The 23,504-nt window shown below is 39.5% G+C and overlaps 3 protein-coding genes, 1 non-coding gene and 1 pseudogene across 5 annotated transcripts; 3 read left to right on the plus strand and 2 right to left on the minus strand.

The window, feature by feature from the left end:
- Positions 1-261: 261 nt before the first annotated feature.
- Positions 262-2,403, plus strand: LOC101295352 (60S ribosomal protein L7-2-like). Its single transcript, XM_004303789.1, has 7 exons — positions 262-295; positions 762-938; positions 1,036-1,133; positions 1,218-1,275; positions 1,573-1,652; positions 1,784-1,886; positions 1,968-2,403. The coding sequence occupies exons 2-7, from the start codon at positions 762-764 to the stop codon at positions 2,181-2,183; spliced, it is 732 nt and encodes a 243-aa protein (XP_004303837.1). The 5' UTR covers positions 262-295; the 3' UTR covers positions 2,184-2,403.
- A 1,038-nt stretch (positions 2,404-3,441) lies between these two features.
- LOC101295639 (ATP synthase subunit epsilon, mitochondrial-like) lies at positions 3,442-5,619 on the plus strand. Of its 2 annotated transcripts, XM_004303791.1 has the most exons (2): positions 3,442-3,677; positions 5,374-5,619. In XM_004303791.1, exons 1-2 carry the CDS (start codon positions 3,494-3,496, stop codon positions 5,397-5,399), a joined length of 210 nt encoding a protein of 69 aa, XP_004303839.1. In that variant the 5' UTR covers positions 3,442-3,493; the 3' UTR covers positions 5,400-5,619. The 2 variants fall into 2 exon arrangements, with proteins under 2 accessions (XP_004303839.1, XP_004303838.1); XM_004303790.1 differs by lacking the exon at positions 5,374-5,619 and having other exon boundaries at positions 3,460-4,162.
- A 2,475-nt stretch (positions 5,620-8,094) lies between these two features.
- Positions 8,095-9,683, minus strand: LOC101296124. The gene is made up of 5 exons (XM_004303792.1): positions 9,653-9,683; positions 9,521-9,580; positions 9,295-9,369; positions 9,028-9,087; positions 8,095-8,489 (listed from the first exon to the last, which is right to left on the minus strand). The coding sequence occupies exons 3-5, from the start codon at positions 9,365-9,367 to the stop codon at positions 8,308-8,310; spliced, it is 315 nt and encodes a 104-aa protein (XP_004303840.1). The 5' UTR covers positions 9,368-9,369; positions 9,521-9,580; positions 9,653-9,683; the 3' UTR covers positions 8,095-8,307.
- Positions 9,684-12,959: 3,276 nt separating this feature from the next.
- LOC101309183 lies at positions 12,960-16,020 on the minus strand. The gene is made up of 3 exons (XR_185121.1): positions 15,889-16,020; positions 15,353-15,801; positions 12,960-13,097 (listed from the first exon to the last, which is right to left on the minus strand). It is a non-coding gene; the product is annotated as an uncharacterized LOC101309183 (transcript).
- Positions 16,021-19,357: 3,337 nt separating this feature from the next.
- On the plus strand, positions 19,358-20,412 carry LOC101309473 (annotated as a pseudogene).
- The last annotated feature ends 3,092 nt before the right edge of the window (positions 20,413-23,504 follow it).

The raw sequence follows: 23,504 nt of genomic DNA on the forward strand, positions 1-23,504 counted from the left end.
ACCACCTTAATATTGGACCAGAGCAACTGAAACTTGGGCTAAAATTAAGTCCATTAGCTCCAAGTCCCACCTAATGCGCTTAATTATATAATCAGCCCGACCCAGTCCACAAACCCGGAGATCAACGGACAACATCCACCCCTATTGCCTCAGAAAATCCTGACCGTCCACGTCCTCACCCTCAGCGCAAACAAATACTACAAAACCCTAGTCCTTCACTCTCAACCTTCTTCTTCGTAGCAGCCCCCGCCGATAAAGCCCTGCATCCTCCAAGCGCCGCAGTGACTTAGGCTCGGTGAGTATCTCTCAGATCACAATCTCTCTCTTCATATTACTCGCGTTTCGATGTAGGTTTAGAGCCTCAATCGACTTTTTCAACTTACTTGTTGCTGCAAATTTGGATCTGTTTATGGCTCTCTATGCTTGATTGTTCATCGGTGTTTTGATTCCGTTTTTCGAGAAATCGGACCGGAATACGGTTTTGTTAGCTTAACAGGGTTTGCCTTAAGCGAAAGTTTTCATTTTTATCGATTAGAGCTTGGTTTTGGTTCGCGTATTTGAACAGACAGTCTGAGCAGAATAATTGTTTTCTTAGGCTTGTGAGGTTTCTAGGGTTATTCGGTGGAGATTGTTATCTTTTTCTTATTTACTTAGAGGTGCTGGAGTGAATTTAGTTTTCATTAGAATCAGTTAAACAACACTGTTCTCGAAGATATTCTATAGAAAGTAGGTTGATTTAACTGGTATCGATAATTGTAGAGATGGGTGAGGCAGTCAAGGTTGTGGTTCCGGAGTCTGTCCTCAAGAAGAGGAAGAGAGAGGACGAATGGGCCTTGGCCAAGAAGCAGGCCCTTGAAGCCGCCAAAAAGAAGAATGCTGCCAACAGGAAGCTTATCTACAATAAAGCCAAGCAGTACACTAAGGAATACGCTGACAAGGTACTGTCTGTTAGGTTCATTATAGCAGTTTGCACTGCTTGTTGTACTGGGCCTTAATACTCTTGATGTTAACATTGTTCTTCTGTATGTTGTGTAGGACAATGAGTTGGTCTGTTTGAAGCGTGAGGCTAGGTTGAAAGGAGGATTCTATGTTGAGCCAGAATCTAAGCTCTTATTCATCATTCGTATCCGTGGGTAGGTCTTGATCATTAATACCAGGCGAGATCTTTATAGAGTTCTGGTCCTTGTCCTTATACTTTTAATGTCTTGAATTTTCAGTATCAATGCCATCGACCCAAAGACAAAGAAGATTTTGCAACTCTTGCGTCTGAGACAGGTAACACTGACACCATGGAAATAGCGATGTTTAGCTCAACTATTGGCTTGTTCTTTTTGTATAACTATTTTCACTTCTAGAATGTATGAAAATAAGAATTTGTAATTGGTAGTTCAGTTGGGATCATTAAACATTTTAGGTTTGAATCGTAGAGAGTTTCTCATTTTCATATGAGCTTTTAGATATATATTATGTGTGCACTTGGCTACTTTAGGCAGGTAATTCTAAATGTATAATGTGATTCTTGAAGATTGTCTGAAGCCTTACCATTATTGTTTATTCTGTGTTCTGAAACAGGTCTTCAATGGTGTCTTCCTGAAAGTGAACAAGGCCACCTTGAATATGCTTCACAGGGTTGAGCCCTATGTTACTTATGGGTGCGTACATCTGAAACCCTATGTTTTACTTGTCTATATGTTTTTAAAAGTATGGCTAATAGGTGTTGCTTGATTTATGACATCCGTTAATGTCCATAGAAGTATGGCTAATAGGATTTGCATGATTTCAGATACCCCAACTTGAAGAGCGTGAAGGAGTTGATATACAAGAGGGGCTATGGCAAGTTAAACAAGCAGAGAATTGCTTTGACTGATAACTCTGTTGTTGAACAGGTTTGTTATGCATATTGTTAGAGATGTATGCTAGCTTTGCAATAATTTCTGCCGTCTAAACATGTTTTGGAACTCTTACAGGGTTTGGGCAAGCATGGCATTATCTGCACTGAAGATCTTATCCATGAGATCTTGACTGTTGGACCTCATTTCAAGGAGGCCAACAACTTCCTATGGCCATTTAAGCTCAAGGCACCATTGGGCGGTCTTAAGAAGAAGAGAAACCACTATGTTGAAGGTGGAGATGCTGGAAACCGTGAAAACTACATCAATGAGCTTATTAGGAGAATGAACTAAGTTGGGGCAGTTCTTAATCATTCCAAGTGTTTCAAGGGTTTTCTGGGTCACTAGACTAGAAAGAATCTGACAATTTTTCATCTATGGAATTGAGCACATTTTTATCTTTAAGGTTGAAGACTTGTTGTGATGTTGAAAATTTTATTCACTTCTGGAACCTAATGCTACAAAGTTTTGTTTACTGTTTTTATAATTTGATGTTCACTTCTGAGATCCAAAATGTAGAGTTTGCTTGCCTTTAATGTTCTCCTGCTTTCCTGACCCAAAAAAATGTCCTCTTAGCGGCAGTATCTCCTAGCAGTAATGTAACCTGCCAAATGCTTCACCTCCAGTTGTTTCTCGAGGAGCTGAAGGTGAAGCAAAGGATAATGTCTTAGATTTAATTTTCTTAATTGACACGTAACATTTCATGTGATCCATTTGGTTCAGCATTCACATGTACCATTGGATTTCCTCACCAGCTCCGTTCCAATGATGCTGGAATAATGCGTCTTTGTATGTGTGTTGACAGAAATAGTTGCATTGTTTATAGGACACTCACTAAGGCATGCTTTGCATTTTGACAAATTCTGCAGTACCATGGCTCATCATGGTTTTTTGTGGTGATCCCTGCGCGCAGATGTAACTGCTAGTAGTGTTGGAGCATGGCCTAAGTTCTGCAGCCGGATTAGAGCGCCAGCTGTTTAATCCTTGCTTGTAAAGGTTCCCAATATTGCCAATTATGATATGAAATCTTTGTGTGGAAAACTTACTGGGGTGTATGAAACTTGATCTTAAATTATAATATACCTACACGGATTGTTTAACTTTTTTATGGATTATATAGAAATTATACATTTCAATATCAACATACACCAACAAAAAGGTATTGGCCAAATCAAACGGTATACTCGGTATTCGTCCTGAACATGACCATGTGTTACAAAATACTAGACTTAAAAGAGAAGACAAGAAGACTATGACTTATAGCTATAGAGGAATACATGGATACAATATGATGTGATCAAAACTCTTATTCTTATTCGTAATCTCCTAAGTATTCTCTACTTCTCTAGTATGAATTTTAAGTTTCTTTTAACAAGGTTAAGGTTTTGCAATTATTAGTTCAAAGGCTTTGTTATTAGGTTTCTTTCTCACACATACCATAATAATAATAAAAATAATAATAATAATGTGGGTCAGTTTTAACCCAAATAGCACCCGACCCGACCCATTTAACAGTCGAATAAAGGCTGATCTCTTCTCTAGCCTAGGTCATACACACTGACCCCAGAAGCCGGAGAGAGTTCAAAGAAAGAAGAAGAAGAGCAATGTCGGCGAACGCAGCGGTACCGTTTTGGCGAGCGGCGGGTATGACCTACATCACCTACTCGAACATCTGCGCCAATCTCGTCCGCAACTGCCTCAAGGAGCCTTACAAGACCGAGGCCCTCTCCCGCGAGAAGGTTCATTTCTCCGTCTCCAAGTGGGCCGACGGCAAGCCCGAGAAGCCCAGTAAGCCCCTTCTCCTTTCAGATCTAGGGTTTTTCTCCATTTCCAATTTCTCATGTGATTCGAGTATAAAGTTTCAGTCTTTAATTTTGGTACTGTTTCGATTTTAATCTCGAATTGGGGGTTACTAAGATTAAGGGCAGTTGGGTTGAGATTAGATTATGCTAATTTGATTCAAAGTAGTGTGGAAATTGAGCTTAGAATTTGTTAAGAACCTGAGATGATTGAGATTGAGATTGCGTCTGAGTGTGGTTTTGGGATGAAAGTCGATCGGTTCTTTTCGTAGAGGTTTGTGCTTTTGGTGCTTGATGTTTGTGATGAATTGGTATTGATCAGTTTATAATGTGTTTTTGGGAATTAGGGGGAATTAGTCGGTAATCACAATTTACGTTGTGAAGTTGATTGTGATCCTTCTCTACATGGCTGCTTTGTTGTATTGGTTAGAGTTGGAGTTCAGGTTCTCGTTTTTGGGCTCAACTGCCTTCATGTAAGGCGGAGAACCCAGGTGTACTCTCTTAGAAGAGTTTGTGCCATAACTCGCACTACAATTTGAGAGTATAGTGTTTCTTATATGTAGCATGACTTATAGTTTCCTTGTACGCTTGTCATAATGCAAATGAAAATTTGATCTATTCTAGGAGCACCTTTCAAGAGAGTGGATGTCTGCTCTTTATCTCAGATCTCAAATTTGCAATTTCCATTTAAAATCTTTGGTAATACGTAAATGAGCAAAAAAATTGCTACATATTTGTATGATGACTTTTGATAGAAGCTAAATGCATTCTTAGATAATTTTTTCTAATCTTTGGTCTAAAAGTGAATTGAAATATGTCTTGTTGGTGATCTTTGCTTATATTAGAAAGCATATTGCTGTTCTTCCTAGTTCTATCCTTGGCTGCCTTCATGTATAGAATTGAACCCAGGATAGCTCCCTCAATAGAACTCCTGCTGTTAATATGGGGGGAGTGTTTGCAAGAATACTGTTTCTTGTAAATAGCTTGGAGAATTGCCGTGTTTTAGTTGGCGAGTTTTTATTAAAGATATGCTTTCCGTGGTTAAAAGGGGGGAAATCATAACAACCAAATGTTTGCAAGAATACTGTTTCTTGTAAATAGCTTTGAGAATTTGCCGTGTTTTAGTTGGCGAGTTTTTATTAAAGATATGCTTTCCATGGTTAGAAGGGGGAAAATCATAACAACCAAAGCTATTAGAACATCTAGTTATAACTAATGCATTACATCACTGGTGCTTACTCTTTTCCTACTGCTTCAAATTTGCCACGAACATGTAGGCTTGTATTGTCATATCTCTTTGGATGGACTTGGTTTATGTTTACTTATTTCTAGCAACTGTAATGTTCACTTTTTACATGGGTTGTAAGTGGTTAAGTTCAATATAATATAGGTTACATCTCATTGATATGGGCTATTAAGACGTGATTATAAGTTTTCGTCAGTATACAGAGTTTTAGTTGTGACGGGTAGCATACGGAATTGGGTTTGCTTGCTGGCTACTGTAGACAAGTGGCTAGCAATGCACTTGGAAGATGAGTGGTTTAATCAATTCTTTGTTAATGATGGGGTGGCATCTTAAGACTGATTATATTATTTCACAAGAATGCCTATATCTTTATGGTAACTGTGTAGATAGTTTATAATATGATGGGCCTGCTTTCTTACATTTGTCATTTCTTAAACAGCTGTACGTACGGATCAACCAGAATGAGCTGAGAACAGCTGAAGTGGTCGTGCCTTTGGGTTAGAGAGATGATTTCTCCTTTTTCATTTTGTGTCAATTTGAGAGATGTGATTCATCGGGTTTTCATATACCTAATACTTTAAGATGGGGACTGAATTCTGTGTTTTGAGTGATCTTTCTCCTTAATAATGTAATACACTTATTAAGTGCCTAAATTGCCTATCAATATATTGCTCCTTTCACAAATTTAGAAAAAGGATGGTCAAACATATCCGTTTGTAGATTGCAATTGCTTTTAAATAGTTAGCTAAATAAGGGCTAGAAGGTGTTTAAACTCGTAGGCATGCAATGAAGTTCTGACGAGAAATGTGCTACTGCCTGTTATTGCAGTTTATTTTTTTCTGGTAATTTCTCTAGAACCAAACAAAGCTGGCTGCTACTATCAATTTAGAAACTGCTACTGTTGACTTGAAAGCTGTGACTGTTGAATGTTACTATTCATCTCAAATTCACCTTTCCAACATATCCCAACAGTAGCAAAGAAGAGAAAATCTTATATACGACGGCCGTGCCATGTGGACGGTGTGACCGACCAGTGGCAGGCCGACGTGTGTTTTTTTTTTTTTTTTCCTACAGCTCTTCTTCCTTCTGCACTCTTCTCTGGCGAAACTGATCTCTTCTCTGGCGAAGCTGATCTCTTCTGCTCTCTTCTCCAGCGAAACCAATCCCCTCTGGCGAGCCAACGACAGGTGACAAGGATTTGTGGCAGCGGGTTTTACATGGGTTGGTGGAGGCGTGAGGGAGGCGCGGCTCGCCGGCGGCAGGTTTCTGCAAAGCTATGGCAGGTTGGAGCGGTGAGGCAGCAGCTGGGCAGAGAGAAAGAACACATCGGAGGGGATCGGTTTTGCAGAAGAAAAGGATGCGAGGAAGAAGAGCTGGGGAGGGGGGACACGCGTCGGCTTGCCACTGGTCGGTCGCACCGTCCATGTGGCACGGCCGTCGCACGTAAGATTTTCTCAACAAAGAAATAGCAAAAAAATGACCCTTCCAAAGATATCTCAACAGTATCATCAAGACATCAACTTATGCTTCCAACAGCAATACCGAACAAAGTCTTAGGCTATAAATTTTTCTTTGAAGCAGTTTCCCTAACGTTGATCATTTATCATAACAATATGAGAGGCTCTCTGCTATGGTTTGCCGTTGACGGCGGCTCTGATTTTGTTGCTGGTAGAGAAGGATCTTCTTCCTCTTCGGGTGATTTAGATGATGGAGGTTGTGGGTTTCTATCCCGTTGGCTTCTTCGTGCACCAATCAGACTTTGATTCGGTTCTGTTTTTCTTCTCCTCAGTCTTGGCTGTTTCGACGTTGCTGAGTTTGTTGGTGAAAGTGAGAGCATCGACGACGACTCTGTGGCGTCAGGTCATGCCGGCCTTGCCTCGATGGTGTCCGGCGTCGGTCTTTGGCGACGAGACGGTCGGCTGGTTTGTCACGGCGCTGGTCAAGTCACTGGTTCGTATGGTGGTGCGGTTGCCGTGAACCAATAGAGGCATATTCATAGGTTTGGGAAAAGTCTCCAAGATGACGATGGCTTTGTTGAGGAAGATTGGTTTGGAAGATTGCCGGCAGGGTTCTTTGAATGCGTTGGGGTCGGTTTGGAGGTTGCCGGGATCGGCTTGGAGATCGGGATCGGGTTCGGCAGACACGGCTACGGTGGCGGCGGCAAGTCGGAAGCGCGGGTGTAAGTTCCTCGGGTGCTCCTAGCATTTGGGCCTAGGTGTCATTAGGCCTGGGTATATGATGTTGCTCTTTTGGTTGGGCTTGGCGTGGTTTGGTCTTTCTGGGCCAGACAGGCTGAGGTCAATGCTTAGGGTTTTCTGATCTGCTTAGAATAAGGTAGTCCAGAATAAAAGAGGTTTTTCTAAGTCTTTTTAGATGTTTTTATTTCTTGGTTACAATGTTTAAGAGGTGTAACGCTTATGGTTTACAATATAGAAATTGCCTAGGTTCCTTAGGTAGTTTTGCACGATTCAATATTTAACGTCTGCCTGCTGCGAGGGTGTCGTGTTCATGTTGTATTCCGAGTTTCTTTATCAATATATATGGCACTAACATCCATTTATCAAAAAACTTATGCTTCCAACAGATCATAATAGCAGCAAATTACCTTTCCAATAAATCTCAACAGTAGCAGCAATCTCAACAGTAGAAGAAATTACAGTAGCTGCATGACTAGACCCCCAAAATCCAAAACCAACAGTAGTGACAATTCCAAAATCCAAAACCAACAGTAGTGACAATCTTAATGGTAGCAGCAATCTCAACAGTAGGGTAAAACAAACCCAAAACCAACAGTAGCAGAAAATGTGAATAACATCAAATTTCAAAACCCAAAACCCACCATCCGATGCAACTTCTCCCTCCGCTCCCAACCCACCATCCACAACGCCTAGCCCAAACCCCTATTTACCTCCGTCAAGGACTTCGCCCCCGCCACCGTCGCTCAGTGTAGGGAAGAGAGAAGATTAAGCATGTGGTTATTGGTTTTGGACCTGGGCTGGTGTCTTTTTATTGATTAAAAATTATGGAAAGTGTGTTTTTTATGTTTCGATATTTGTTTAGGTGCTACCATGTAATTCTCTCATTTAAGAATGTAAAGACTTCAAACGACGCCGTTCAGATATTCCCGCGAAACTTCTACTAGCATATGTTTCTTGTTTTAATTTTCGTTCTTTAAATTGAGATCCCCTTCCATGCATTAATGCATCCATACATCGTCTAGGTGGCAATAATTCCGTTAGTTGACTCACTAGCTCTGCTATCTAACTCCATTAATGTTCCAGTTAAAAAAAAAGAAAAACAAACTATTAACTCTCAAAACTCTCTAAACCTAAAATCCCAAACTTAATTGTTGTTCAAGTCATAGGTCTCTCTTCTAAAAAGTAAAGGCCCAAAGTCTCTCCGGTGGCAGTCCCTCAGGCGGGCCTCTTGGATTGAGAATCTCCAATTGCCTCTCAGTGCGCTTACGGATGGCTTCCCTGTGTCGTTGCATGAAAAGAGGCAGTGGTCGCCTGCGTCCCCCTTCATCCATCCATTCCCTCTCAGAGGTTTCAACACCTGCATTATACATTAGTGTGGTTACTTCAAATTGCATCAAATTCAAACCATCTAATATGAGATGGAATTCATGATTTAACCAAAATACAACCCAGTAACTTCACCGAAAAGATAAACATATGATCAATAATTCATATTCAAAAGATTAGGATTTGAGGTGTTAGCCAAAGAAAGGGAATTGGAATCCGATGGCAGATTAACAAATTATATGTAGCAAATTAACAAGCCATGAACTCATCTTCCTGTTGATCGATTGGGTTCCCGGAAATTTCAAGGTTCGACATCCCAATCCTGAGATCTGGCGATGTTGACAAAGACATTCAAATTAAAAATTGTAAAAATACAATTATTCTAATCCAAAAATTTGTAACAAACAATTAAACAAACTGTAAATAAATGAAAATATGAAAGATTATTTATACCATTCATCAGCAATTCACTAATTCTACATTTCCACAATATGCAGATCAATATTTTTTTTCCCATATTTGATATATTTATTTTCGGCCAACTGTTACAATGTCACAAATGAACTCACCTTCCTGTTGATCGGTTGGGTTTACAGTAATTGTAGGATTCGACTTCCCAACCCTGCGACCTGGAGTTGTTGAAAAAGACATTCAAATAAAAATTATGTACAAAAAATTCTTAACAAATTATAAATAACTGAAATTCATCAGCAATTCACGATTTTCTACAGTTCCACAGTATGCAGATCAATATATATATATATATTCAAAGTCGATGAGAATCCTCTTCATCTATTCTTATTTGTTCATCAGATAAGGCCAGTTTATATGTGTACCTTCATTTTCCTGTCGGAGTCTAGCAAAGACTTTCTGTTTCCGACTCATAGCTGCTGGGGTTGCAGAAGCCATGCCTGAAAAATGCATTTTATTCAGTTAACGAGTTGAGATCAGAATCAGATCTGAGATCTGTTGCTGTTGACAAAGAAATTCATATAAAAATAAAAAATAAAAAAAGCGTAACAAACAGATAATATCCACCGAATTAACAAGCCATGAACTCACCTTTCTGTTGATTGATTGCGTTGCCGGAAATTGCAAGGTTTGATATCCCAAGCCTGAGATCTGCGGGTGTTACAAAGAAATTCAAAATAAAGAACTGTAATAATACAATTGTAAAGAACGAATTAACAAGACCTTCTCTCTCTCTTTTTTTTTCGATAAGGAACACCTTCCTCTCGGTTCGAGATCCCAACCCCTCCGATTCCTCTATTTTTCTTTAGAGGACCAACCCTTGGTTTATATAGGGTGGGCTGGGGTATTTTCTTAAAACATGTTCTTCAACATTTTTATAAAAAGAGGAGGCCAAATCTAAAATCTTTAAAAGAAAAATTATGCTTAAAATTCAATAGTTTCTCTATTTTAAAGATTTTGATATTTAATATAATAATAAAGTATATTATATTATTATTAATTATATTAAAAAAATATTATATATTTTATTTTAATAATAAAATATTTTATTGTTATCCTTTCCTTATTGAAGCACATGAAGAATTTAATTTTGAGAAAGGAAGACTTTGCGGCAAATTTAGAGAATGAAAACTTCTTTTTCTTCTCCATCCCCATTTTAGAGAATGAGATAGGAAAGTTGTTGGACCTAAAAAAAGCTTAATATTCCCCAAAATCGAGGAAATCGAGAAAATGAGGAAGCTGTTGGAGATGCTCTAAGCGTCAGGCCGTCAGACGCGCCGACATAGCATTTTTACCTTAGAAGATATTTTCTTATTACGTTTTGATTCGTTAACCATCCGTATTTGAAAAATGAAAACCCAACATGAATGTGAGTTAAGCCGTTTAGATCAAGATGAATGAAAACCCAGGTCTTCGTTGGGGAAAACTTGGGTCATGGGTGTGATATGGGTCTTCACGTGGCATTGAAACTGAAATTTAGTTTCCACCTACAGTTTTTGTTTCTAAGTCGTTACGTGGCAGTGACTGTTTATTGAAATTTATTTATCAGAAATTAGAAATTCGTGATTAATTCTCAACCGTCTGATATCTTCATTTTAAATATGAGTTGTTCACATTCTCTATAAAAACCCACCTCAGGTCAACTGACCCAAATCGGGTCAACTCTTTCTTCTTCAAAGACGACCAAGAGTTGTGCTACTCTCCGATAGCCCAAGACGATGCAATCAATTTTAGCCACCACCCCCAATCAATTTTAGCCCCCCCCCCCCCCCGGCCCCTAGACTTGGCCAAAACCCTCATCTTTCTCTCACATACATTCACCGTGGTGATCGAATTGACTCTGAGAAGTTTTTGTTTTTTAGGCTAGGGTTCGGGTTTCCGGCGACGAAATCGAGTGCTGGAGGCATGAGTGTGTTAACCTCCTTTCCTTCTTTATCTTCTCATACCTTTAATTTCATGAATCACTTATGATTTCTAAAGACCCATTTTTCTGCGTTTCTGGGATTTTCCGGTGACCTTCCACCGACGGCGCCGACGAAGCTTCCCGGCACGCGTCTCGCTCTCTCTGATTGGGTGCTAGAGATGTGCGAGAGCAATGCATTGAGGTCGAGGCATCGTAGTTGTGGCCAACGTCATATGGTGGGGTGCAAGTGGGCTGAGGTGGCTCGAAAGGCCCAGGTCGTTGCCTGGGTCATGGGTCTAGCCTAGGTCATGACCCAATGGTGGTTTGGGTAACTTTTTTTTTTCATGGGTGGAGTTTGGTTTTTGTTAGCTGGGTCTTCTTTTGATGTGGATGATGACCTAGGCCTTCATTTGGGTGTTGGGGTGAACTTGCTCTTAGGAATGATAGTATCCATAATCAATTGTTGATTCTAATATTCAAACTCGTACCGACTCTTACGCTAATAAAGGGCAGTAGTCTACCTGCACGAAATCCCAATATTCGTTGAATTGGCGTCTGTTTGTGATGATATTTAGCTCCAAAGTATAAAGAACTTTTCTCTGCATGTATATATTGACCAAAAGTGCAATATAATGATCAAAAGAATGTCACAAGTACGACAAAATAACATAGATAAACCACGGCAGAGAGGTTCTTTGGCAAGACAATAAAAGGCAAGTCCTCTTGCCTCACACCACGAGAGCAAGAAAAAATAAAAATAAAAACTTGTAGAAAACCATTAATTATAAATAATAACCTTACCGATTGAAGAACAATAATGATTCGACTGATGAGGTATTAAAGAACCCAAAATTGTTTAGGACTTGAAGCAACAAACCATAATTCAACACATCAAATGTTTTAGCTATGTCCACTTTAATCTCAACATTACCACCACAGGCCTTGCGATCAAGAAAGTTAAAAGAATAAAATACTGGTCACTCCTTATACTTTGAGGATTTCGACAGTTTAGTCCTCTAGGTTTTAATTTCAACCGATCATTCCTTGTATTTTCCAATCTCACATAATTGGGTACATTGCTCACGTCTCCTTCAAAGTTGAACTTTAATTGGGTGACGTAGCAAGCTGCTCTTCATCTCCAATCTCAATGTGCAACTCAAAGTGATCAAAGTACAATATTAACAACCTTCAATATGGTACAGACGAACACATATCATTTTCACGTCACCTAATTTATGTCCAATTTGAAACGAGATTTTATAAATGGACCAAATTGTGTGAAATTTGATGGTACGAGATACGCGTGAGGACATCATTGCTCCAACAAGATCTGCAAATGATGACAATGTCTCGACTAATAATAGTTTTGAGATCCTACCTCAAGTGCAACAAGAAAATTTAGTTGGGCTCCACTCAAACACTTTGGTTGACAATGAGGATTCTGCTCTAGTAGAACATCAGGTTAAGAGGGTTTGTTGGGGTGATTTAGAAAATGAAGAACCTCTTGGTCATACACATTATGTTTCATCTATTGAGATCAATTATGAAACTTGGTATTATGAGAATGAAACTTCATCAGATGAGAGACTTCTTTGTGCTTTGCCGAAACCTCAACACAAAAAAGTCAAGGCAAAGCAATGTCAATCGAGTTCAAGATACCCTGCACGTAATCGGACACCTCCCGTGCGTCTTGACCTTTAGTTGTTTTGGACTTTGGTTACTCTTCTACCATGTTTATGGTTTGTTAATGCTTTTTGCATTTATATTATTTTTAAGGGGCATTGGTCTTCCGTCCTCCCCTTTTTGTTGTTTTATCTCTCTTTGATTGAATAAAATTCTTGTTTTGCCAAAAAAAAAAATGGTACGAGAAGTGATTGGTTGAAATTGAAACCTCAAAGTATAAGGAGTGACTAATTTTTTGTCCAAGTTAAAACATTCAGATAGGCCTTGTTGATTTTTCTAAGCCTAAAGTCGCACAACTTCGGGTTACTCGTGAAAATGGTGCTTCAATTATGATTGGTGTGGATTATGAAACAGAACATGTGGTGTGTAATTTGTGATCGGTGTGTAATTTGTGATCAGTGTGGATTATGGAACCCTTTTCTGTTTTAAGATACATGTGATGGGTTAGTTGTGAACTGGGAAGTATGAAACTGGGCAGAGGAGATGGTTTATGATAAAGACCTTTATGATTTCAGCAATGGCCACCGTCTTGATGATTGCCTGTCCCATTGCTTTCAAGACAATTTCACTGACTTGTTTATCCTGAAAATATGTAGCAAGCCGTACCATATTAGCTCATACCTTGAGATGGATTAAAAGGAATCACAATCGCCACAAATATAGCCCATAGAACAAGGCACCTCATGGTCTAGCTGGGAAGTATATGTAAAATTTATTATTATTCCCAAAAGCAAAAAACAAAAAAACAAAAAACAAAAATTAGCAAAGAGCTATCAAAGAACTAAAAGACGAAACACTAAACACCAATCCATAGAGGCTAAACATGATTTTCAATGTATGAATTATCGTATTATGGGAACTTAATAAGAGCAAGGCCTTACTCTGACAAAAACAATTGCTGGCTTCTTTATATGGAACTTAATAAGAGTAAGGTCATACTTTGACAAAAACAAGCTATGGCTTCTTTATTGAACAAAAAAGCAAAAAGTAAGCAGAAGCTTTCTTTGTTTAAGCACAAAAAAAAATAGTAGGCAGTCAAGAAAAGTCAATTGTCTCAGAGTGCAATGGGAAACAATACCCTCACCAAAGAGCCTGGTGACATATGATGTTGGTATCACCACTTCACCAGTAGCGCCCCTACTGCTGATAAGCCTAAAGATCCTAAAATTGATCAAAGGTTGACAGAACATGGTTCTAAATCATGGTGCAATAGACTACTATAATACACAGAACTATTCCCACAACATCGAGAACAGACTTAACCACTCCCCATTAAGTTTAACAAAACTATTCTGACCCAAACGATGATTTCTGGCCCTGTGAATAGTGTTAACACAAGCATCACTAAAATAAAATGTCATTTTTCACATAATCACAAGGCCATGAACGCATAAAAAGACGAAAAATAACAACAAACTTTACATGTGTCTGGGGCCGCAATATCAAACCGTACACCAATAAGGCACTCTTTCACTTTACGCAATTGCTTGTTTGGTGAATTGCATTATTGCCACAAACATGCAGACCAAGACTTGGCCACTCTCCATCGAAGCTAACAGAACTAGTTTAATCTAAAGACAACCAGAGCAGATTCAATGCACCAGCGTGCATTTGAACCAGTTATGTGTCAGTCACGTACACCGTTAAAGTTAACTGGTCTGTGGTTAGTCAAAAGACACAAAATCCAAGTCTCACATTCAATTTCAATTTTTCCCAGAATTGTTGGCAGGTCGTGAAAGACCAGATCTTCAATCTTTGATTATGCTCTCTCATCTCCTTACCATTCTCCATCAATCAACTAATTCTATCTCACCCAACCAGACCGATTAACCAATATGCTTTATATCCCATCAGATTATCATTCTAATACATGACCCATCATCTACTCTTCATGCATGATGCCATCTTTAATCCTTGCTTGTTGTTCGAACATACTTACAAATCCTTCTTCCTCCTCTTTGAACTTCACATTCCCCAATTTTCATTTCTTGGGTTCGCATTGCTTCCATAGTTCCATTGCCTTTCCATACCCGCCACTAGATTAAGATCGAATCATGGCTGCCAGAGCTCATCTTTCGACAACCGCTGCATCTAAAACAAGGGCCGACCTTTCGTTTTCCAAAGGCGATGGAAGCAACAGTGCTCCACAAGACAGCGGGAGTACCGGCGACTCGGACCGACCTCGTTTTCCGGCAACAATAAATTCTTTTTAGATTTGAATCAGTTTAACGGAGTTAGTATAGGTGTTTGTTCCATTTTGATGACTAGATAAAGTGAAAGGTTGTGATTGGATAATGACAGTTGGTTCACTTGTACCTTGATGTATAAAAGAATCTTCGAAAATCTTTGAAAGACAACATTTCTAGACTCGTGAATGACCTTTCTCATAATCAAAAGGCTACCAACGCAAAAACTAATAGAAAACTTTCCATATTACTCAGCCGCAATATTAAACAGGAAACCAACTGTGCACTATCACTACACACAACAATTTCACAAACAAAAAAAAAAAAAAAACACAAATCAATCCTAGCAACAACAACAGAAAAATAACAAATGCTATCAAAAGAAACACATGCAAAATCTTAGCGGAAACCGAAGTTTTAAAGCCGAAAAGCCGAAGTTCGAAACCGCAATGACGAACAATCCACGCAAAATCAGAGTGAAAACACAGAGTGGAAACGAATCAAAGCTTCAAAACAAAAGCCTAAGTTCGAAATCGCCCCGAAAAGCTGAATGACGAACAATCCACGCAAAAATAGAGTGAAAACGAATCGATCATCAAAACAGTTGCAACAGTAAAGCACGGTAGAAAGGATTGAAGAGAGAAGAGGAACCTGGAGCTGAGTGGTGACATAGTTGAGGTACTTTCTGATGGAGCCCTGGGTGGTGATTCGGACCTCGTTCTCGCTGAGGGGGAGCTCCGGCTTCGGCTTCGGCTTCTTGACTCTCCGGTAGCTTTCCATTCTGGAAGGTTTGGACAGCCTCCACAGTTTTGAATAGGAAAGAAAAACCTAAAACCCTGGCGGAGGTGACGGTTTCTCTCTCACACAGAGATGAGTGAGCGAGTCCCATTTCATATTCACCAATATAATTTTTTTAAGTTTGTAACGGGCCGGCCCACGTATCAGCCGAGGCAAATTTTCCTCAGGTCGACACGCGACAGAAGCACTCGGTTGCCAATTGAGACGCCGTCCAACCCGTGCCTTCCGACGAAGCTATAACCGTCTTCTGGTATAGCATGGCAGTGATTGTTGGTTTAAGAGAGCTCCTCCGCCTCCCGAGGCTTCTTGCGGTGGTTAAGAGCATGGTGAGGTTGACAATGGTTTCTATCATGATAAAAAGAAAGGACAAGTCGTTCTCATAAGCTTGCCTGTGTGAATATGAATGTCTTTCTCCCAGACGTTCCCGATTCCCATGGCCGATTGCATCCCGAGGAACTTCGGGGGCCAACAAAGAAGACAGAGAATATGAAGGGAAGAAGATAAGTCTACTACTCTATAATAGATAATATATGAAAGCCATGAGAATATAAAGGGAAGAAGAAGTCTACTACTCTATAACGTATAATAACTAGTGAAAGCCAGGAGATGCCACGTTATATTTTGATGTAAATCTGGATATGGCACATATGAGACACGTTACATGTATTTTGTCATTTTATAAAGAGAAAGTTGCATGCGTGGAGACTGGAGATGGCTAGCTACCTAGTTCGATTTGGTCTCATTTTTTCAAATTACTTCGACAACTTAAATCGAATCGCCATCCTTGTAAATTGATAAAATAGGAAAATCCTCTTTGATAAGTTAAGGCAATACAACTTGTGACCTACGCATTTAAACTTTGTATTTATTTTTCGTTTCTTCTCAAAAAAAAAAAAAAAGGACTTTGTATTTATTTGTGGAAATTAATCTGGACCAAGGTCTGCTAATTAACGAGAAAAAAACTCATCCAGAGGAGAGAGAGGCTCTCGCTTCTCTCTTCCTTTTCCTCCGTAGTTCTCTACTCTTCCAGACTTTAGTGGTCTCTTCCCGACCTGTTTTCGTGGTCGATCTCTGCCCCGGCGGTGGCAGGCTTGATTTCCCTCTGCTTTTCCTTCCTTTTCCCATCACCGATGCCCAGATCTTCCTACTCCTTCAATCTCAGATAACCTATCCCTCTTTTTCTCCTCTTTTTCCAATCTCAAATTCTTCACATGGGTGCACATCTTTCTCATCAATCAGTATCCTCAACGAAAGTTCACCGATTTGGTACTCCGAATTCGGTGTTGTATCGTATATCATACAACGGCATGCCTGCGATTCAGCGGCTGCCGCTCTCGTTTCCTCTTTCTCTTTTTGGCTTTCTTTGGTTACTGTTCTGTCTGGCAATTCGTTGCCAGGCGTTATGCTGATGATGTTGCATGATGTTTTGTATGGTTTTGAGGTTGGACAATCACAGATTGGATGGGATTTGGTTTGTTCAAGTCTTTTGGTTGCAGTAGCCGTGACGTCTCTGCGTCACATAAGGATTCTGTTTGTGGCTTTGTTAGCACAAGGTTTTTCCTTCTCCTGTTCTGCAATCAAGCTGAACCTGGTGCGGTGTTCTCGTGTTAGGAAGTTTTCGGAGTTCTCGGAGATTCCGGCATTCTCGGTGACGTCTCTGTGTCACCGGAAGTATCAATACGTGGCGATGGTCGTGTCGACGCGTGTCGTCCTTCCCTGCCTTGGTTGGTTTGCTGGATGTTTGGATAACGATGGGCTGTTTGGTTATGTTTCCTTGTTTATCATGTTTGCTTTGTGTTTGACCCGGTTGGGTTTTGTAAATCTTGGTTGTAAAGTTTTCTTCTTTCAATAAGACTATGCCTTCCACTCCCAAAAAAAAAGGTCTGCTAATTAACGATCGTGGAAATTTATTCAAAAATGTCTAGAACTCTTGCACACCCTATAAAAATGGCTCTTCATAGTTGTCGAACATGCAAATTGCTAAGCTGCATATCGTTTCGAGTTTTGAATAGTCCCATGTAGTTGCCAATGTCCCTTCTATAGTTTCTAAGTTACCACTACATGTAGTTGCCAATGTTCCTTCTATAGTTTCTAAGTTACCACTACTGGGTGTCCTCATGGCTACCAATACCACAACAGGTCTCTCTCCTTCTCTCAAATGTATAAACATGAAATCATGTTCATGTTGTCAGTATGAACGCTCTTACCCTAGCTATATGGAAATCTTGTTTTTTGAGCTAATGTACATGTATATATCAATATATGATAAGCAGATGCCCAGATTAATTGGTGTTTTTAATGGAAACGTTGCAGACAACTTACTAGGGGTGGCAATTTGGACCCTGGTGAAACCAACCAACGATGTACCAACCGTACCAAACAAATTGGTATGCCAAGTAGTTGGTAACCGAGTTTTCGGTACAGTTGTACCGTACCAAGTTTGAGGAGTCGGTTGGTACGTGGTACAAGTTTTTCTAAAATACAGTATACCATGTACCAACCAAGTTATATTAAAAATAGTAAAAAATAATTAAAACTACTAATCAAAGCCGTTGATTTGTGGAGATGAATCTCCATCATTGATCTAACCCTAATCCTTACAGACTCAATTCACTTTCACTTCACTTCAGACTCTCGCAGTCTCACCTCTCTCGACTCATCTCTCGATTCTCACCTCACCTCATCTGTCTCGTCGTCGACTCGACAGCACCTCCGCCACCTTGACTTCGCAACACCTCGCCACCTCCGCCACCTCGACTCAGCTTCCAGAACTGGGCAACACCTCACCTCTCTCGCCATCGACTCGGCAGTGCCAATTTCAGCTTCAAGAACTGGGCAACACCTCGACTTCGCAGTGCCTCGACTCAGCAGCGCCTAGACTCGGATGTGTGAGAACTAGGCAACACCTCACACTGCTGAGTCGTCGCAGAGGTCAAGCTTCTCTTTCGTCATGGAAGCTCTGCGAAGGTTAGCTCGACTGCTCCTAGCCTTCACCATCTTCTCCAATCTCTCACTGCTTGCTTTCTCCTCCTCGCTTCAGAACATCTAGATCGCCATCGCCGAGTGCGGAGTAAGCTCTTTCCTGATTTAAATTTCTCGTTCCCGTTTTAGGATTGTACCTAATTGTTTGTTTGATTCATTCAAATTACTCATACTCATCAAGGTTTCCATCATTTAGAAAATTGAACCCAATTTGTGGAAATTCAAAAATGTTTGATGGGATTGGAATAAGTCTGCATCTTTAACATTGTTTTCTATTTTTGTTTGGGGATAATGTAGATGAATGACTAATGAGCTTAGGTTTAATTTTCAGTGTGTTTGGTTTTAAGCAGTAAAGGCCATTATGTTGAGTTGTTGACAAAGGTATTGCATGTTGAGCCGAAATCGGCATAATGTGGATGACTGGATGTCAGTTAATTTTGGGTATCAGAATATTGAAAATTATAGTCTTGATGTTTGTGGCAATTTGTGGTCTTTTGGCATTGTCAATTTTGGTAATCTTGCTTGTTTATGCATTTGAAATTATATGATGCTTGAAAATGTGAATGTGTTTGATAATTGATATAGAGAAAACCCAAAAATAGGATTCAAATAGGCTAGGTCTTTTAGTTTTTTTGGCCACAATTTATACTTGGTATAGGCCAATTACCAACCGTACCAACGAAGTCGGTATACCAACTTCAACGGTTGATTTTGATAGAGGATTTTGCCTACTAATTATAACTTGATTGGTACATGGTATTAATAAATAGAATCGGTATACCTACCAATGCCAGCCCTACAACTTACTACCAACACGAGAAGTAATATCTCTCTAGCTACAACCAACATAACATCAAAAGGATAAGGCCAGGATTTATGGTCCTAACCGTGACGCTCTCGAAGCTCTTAGAGGCTCCAACATCGATCGAGCTCATCGGTGTCGAAAACGAACGCCTTCAGGATTTTTCTTCTAATCAGGCCAGTGCTGATGACTGGGTCCAAAGAAATGTGGTACCTTATGGAGATGTCAATTTCAAATACCTTGCGGCAGGGAATGAGATAGAATCAGACCATTAGCACAATATGTTGGCCCGGCCTGCCATGGCCTTGCAATTTCCAAGGCTAGCTAGCTGGTCTTGCAAACAAAATCAAAGTCGCCACGGCTGTTCATCCTGTAATATATTCTCCAAGAATCGTACCCTCCATCAAAGGGATCATTCCGGCAGGACCATCTAGCTTTTCTCGATCCGGCCGTCATTGGTTTCCTAGTGTGAAATAAATCTTCATTGCTTCTAAACATGTATCCTTACTTTACCTACATTTCAAACCGTGGAAGCGTTAGCCTTCAATATGCTGTTTTTACATCTCCATCAGTTGTGGTTCAAGATGGACAATATGGCTACCAAAACCTGTTTGTAATAGACCGGTACAAGAGATTAACACAGAAGCTCCTACCTTGGATAGGAGTCCTCATTCAAATCAGCTGCTACCCCATAGATATCTAATTTCTGTTGTAACTGCATAGGATAATCCTTCACTATATTCCTTTCTGATATCTCATAGGAACAATGTATATATTTCAGTTTGTTATTCTCTTGTAATCCAAATTGTAACAGAATCATGTTGATTCGTATATATAGAACAAGTCAGCTGGCACAGGTTGTGCATCCTGACTTCTCCCAAAACTTCTTCTTCTGTACATGTTTCTTAACCTTCTAGTTTGATGCGATGCTTGATGCACCTTACGCTGCTTTAGAGAAGGCCGGCGGTGGTTCATTGCGAATAGTAGTATCGGAGACCGGTTGGCCCTCCGCTGGTGGTGATGGTCAAGTGACAACAAAGGAGAATGCGAGAGTTTACAACTCGAATGTGATCATGTCAAGGGTGGCACACCAAGGAGGCCTGGATCTCCGATAAGGAAAATATGGTGAAAGGAAACTAAAACGGTGGGTTGACATGCAAGAACTACGTACATGCGAAAGGTACGTAACATATTTATTGTTTCCCTAAGCTAAATTTAATGAAGCCGTGACTGTTGGTAATTAAAAAAATAATTTCAATATTCTTTCTCCAAGAACATATTATCATCTGAGGTTTGCAACTCAAGATGAATATGGATAAGCAGCTTGAATTAACTGAGATATTGGGTGTGGAACGAGTTGAAAAGCATGATCGGTATTTGGGTTTGCCTACTCATGTGGGTAGACAGAAAACTGCATCTTCAACTACTTGAAAATTTTCCCAAGTACTCAATCCATATGTCATATCTTATGGTTTTCAATACATAGCAACATGAAATCATAGGATAAATCATAACACCATCATGAGAAAACTGACTGTACAAGAACATCAAAGTTAGGCAATATTCAACAGATTCAAAATCAGTATCGCACGTTATGTTCAATGCCTTAAAGCCTGCAAGCAAATGTATCATTGCCGTTCATTACCGTACAGTCCAAACATATTAACACTCCGAACATGATAGTGATCTCGTACAGTCCACAGTTAAGATCCCTATTTCATTACCGTTCGACCAGATGTAAATAGTTCAAAAGTGCATGTAGGTGAGAAATGCATGCTTCTTGGTTTGGTATTCAGTGAGCTTTCATGATATGAAATGTACTTTTAAAAATACGTATTTTCTAATTTAGGCCTACACTAACCTTTGGACTTAAAAGAACGAAATACCAAAAACATAGGGAAGTATAAACAAATAAAAATACATAATCTTCAAAAGGAAAACCAATTCCATTCTGTATACTAAAAAAGAATTCTCAACTGACCTCATCCTCATCCTCATCAGTGAGTCTATAAAGAGGATGACGACTTATGAATTTGAAGAAAAGGAAGCTTGCATATGCCACTAGCATTACACAGCTACTAAATCTTGAAAGGGATAACTCTGACTTCCAAGAATGTACTTCTGAGTGTGTGAAATGAAGTATAGCCGGAAGCATATATAATACCCATTAGCAGCAATCTAACATTCACTTGGTCGTGTTGCTGTTGCGAAAATAACCACATCAGGATGTACATGTAATTTACATAAAGATGGCAGGAATGTCAATGAACCCCTGTTACGAGAAGTTCAGGGGAAAAAGTTCGACAAGACTATGAAAATCTACCTTGTTGAAAACTTGAACTTTCTTGCCATGGATGATCCCACCAGTGAAGGCCCATCCAATCACCGTACCATGAGCATATTCAATAAATCGACCCCAAAAAAGATTTCTGAACAACTCTATTCATGCCTTCGCTTAATGCAAAGAGTGATGTAATGATATCAGATACAGTTACAAATGTGACATTTATATGTCCCCCAACTGCAAATGCAATGGAAAGAAGGTAAACAAAGGTATAAGCTCTTCTCTGTTTTTCTTTTTGTTCAAAAAAAAAAAAAAAAAACTTTAGCTTTAATGATTATAATTTAAAACAGTATAAACAGTGGACCAAAAGTCCACTTTCACAAAGTAACCCAGATCAAACAAGAGAAACGAATCAGTAAGTAGTTTGAAAGTTTCTCAATCTGAAGAGGAACTATCGTCCTATATGGCCATAATCAACAGAATACTGACTAAAATGAAGGTGTCTATGACAAATACTTTCATGATACCAAAAATTTCTAATAGTACCTGTCGGTTTTGTGTGCAAAGCGAGTTGCCTGCACCACAAATCCACAATCATTAACAAATTAACTAAGAGTTAGTCTCGGATAGAGTTGCTACCATGCTATATTAGATTTGAAAAGCCAGCACATACCCAGTTACATATCCTAAATGCTCCGTCAATGGTGCCATGCCTAATAAGCTGAAGACGAGGACCCATCCCTAACATTTACAAAGTAATTACTTTTAAGAGTTGTAAATGCAACCAGCTAGCTGCTAAGTCAAATAAAATTGCTAAAATTGTGTTTGGTTGATTTCTTCATTCCACAATTGACATGTAATGCAAAATAGCATAAGTTTCCTGCTTCCTAAACCTCTACAATTGTATATTCTCCTCCATATCTCCCAATAAATATGTACTGCATACCTGGTTTTTAGTGAAGATATGTAGCCAGATTGCCAAGGGACCAAAGGGGTAGCAACATGGTGATCTTTGCATTAAAAAGGACAGTATAAAAACTCCTTGGAGTTCTTATCCTCCATATATTCTTCAAAATCCATGAGTATGCCACATCAAGGTAGGGATTGTAAATGAAAGGCCTCTACGTCCCCCGTGGCTGCTGATGAGCATGCAAGCTCCTCATCAGCTTCAAGATTTGTCTTCTCTTCTATAGACGGATAGACCCCATCTGCACAAACAAATGATTAACCAGTTAAAAAGGGAGCACACCACAATATTGACAATAGTTTGTTCTTCTGTTGCATATCAAATATAGCTCTCAAACTATTCTACATGCTCGAAATGAAAAATTGAAATCACAGCGGATGGCTGCGATCAATCCAATTTACATATACGTAAGTAGCTGATTACATCTACCTGCGATCTAATGGATCAACTTCTTCTTATTCTTAGCCTCTACGATAGGGAGAAAGAGCTGATTTAGGTTGGGAGTGGACATATATGATCACTTGAACTGTTGGCTGTTTAGGTATCTCCGATTAGAATAGAGTTTAATGTAAATTGTAACGCAAGAGAGAAGAAGAAGACAGCGGAGGAGATAATATGGATTCCCCCAAAAGTTCAAGAGTTCAAGACAAACAGCTTTGCTCAGCAAATAAGAGGAACATAATTCTAGTTTTAGATGAGGCCTCTGCTTCCATTGATTATGCAACAGATGCCATTCTTCAAAGAATAATCAGGCTAGAATTTGTAGAATGCACAGTGATAACTGTTGCTCACAGAGTCCTAACCGTTATGACAGCACCATGGTCTTCGTCCTGTCCTATGGTGTATCCACTTCTCTGTTACATTCTCTCTTAATCGATCAATGTTTCAATCAAATGCAAGACATCAGTTATGCCATTTACAAGGATGTTTCTCAGTTCTTATTTGTATGCGAAGTACTTTTGCCTCGTAT

This window comes from Fragaria vesca, linkage group LG6 (assembly GCF_000184155.1).
Source record: "Fragaria vesca subsp. vesca linkage group LG6, FraVesHawaii_1.0, whole genome shotgun sequence".
Taxonomy (NCBI): Eukaryota; Viridiplantae; Streptophyta; class Magnoliopsida; order Rosales; family Rosaceae; genus Fragaria; species Fragaria vesca.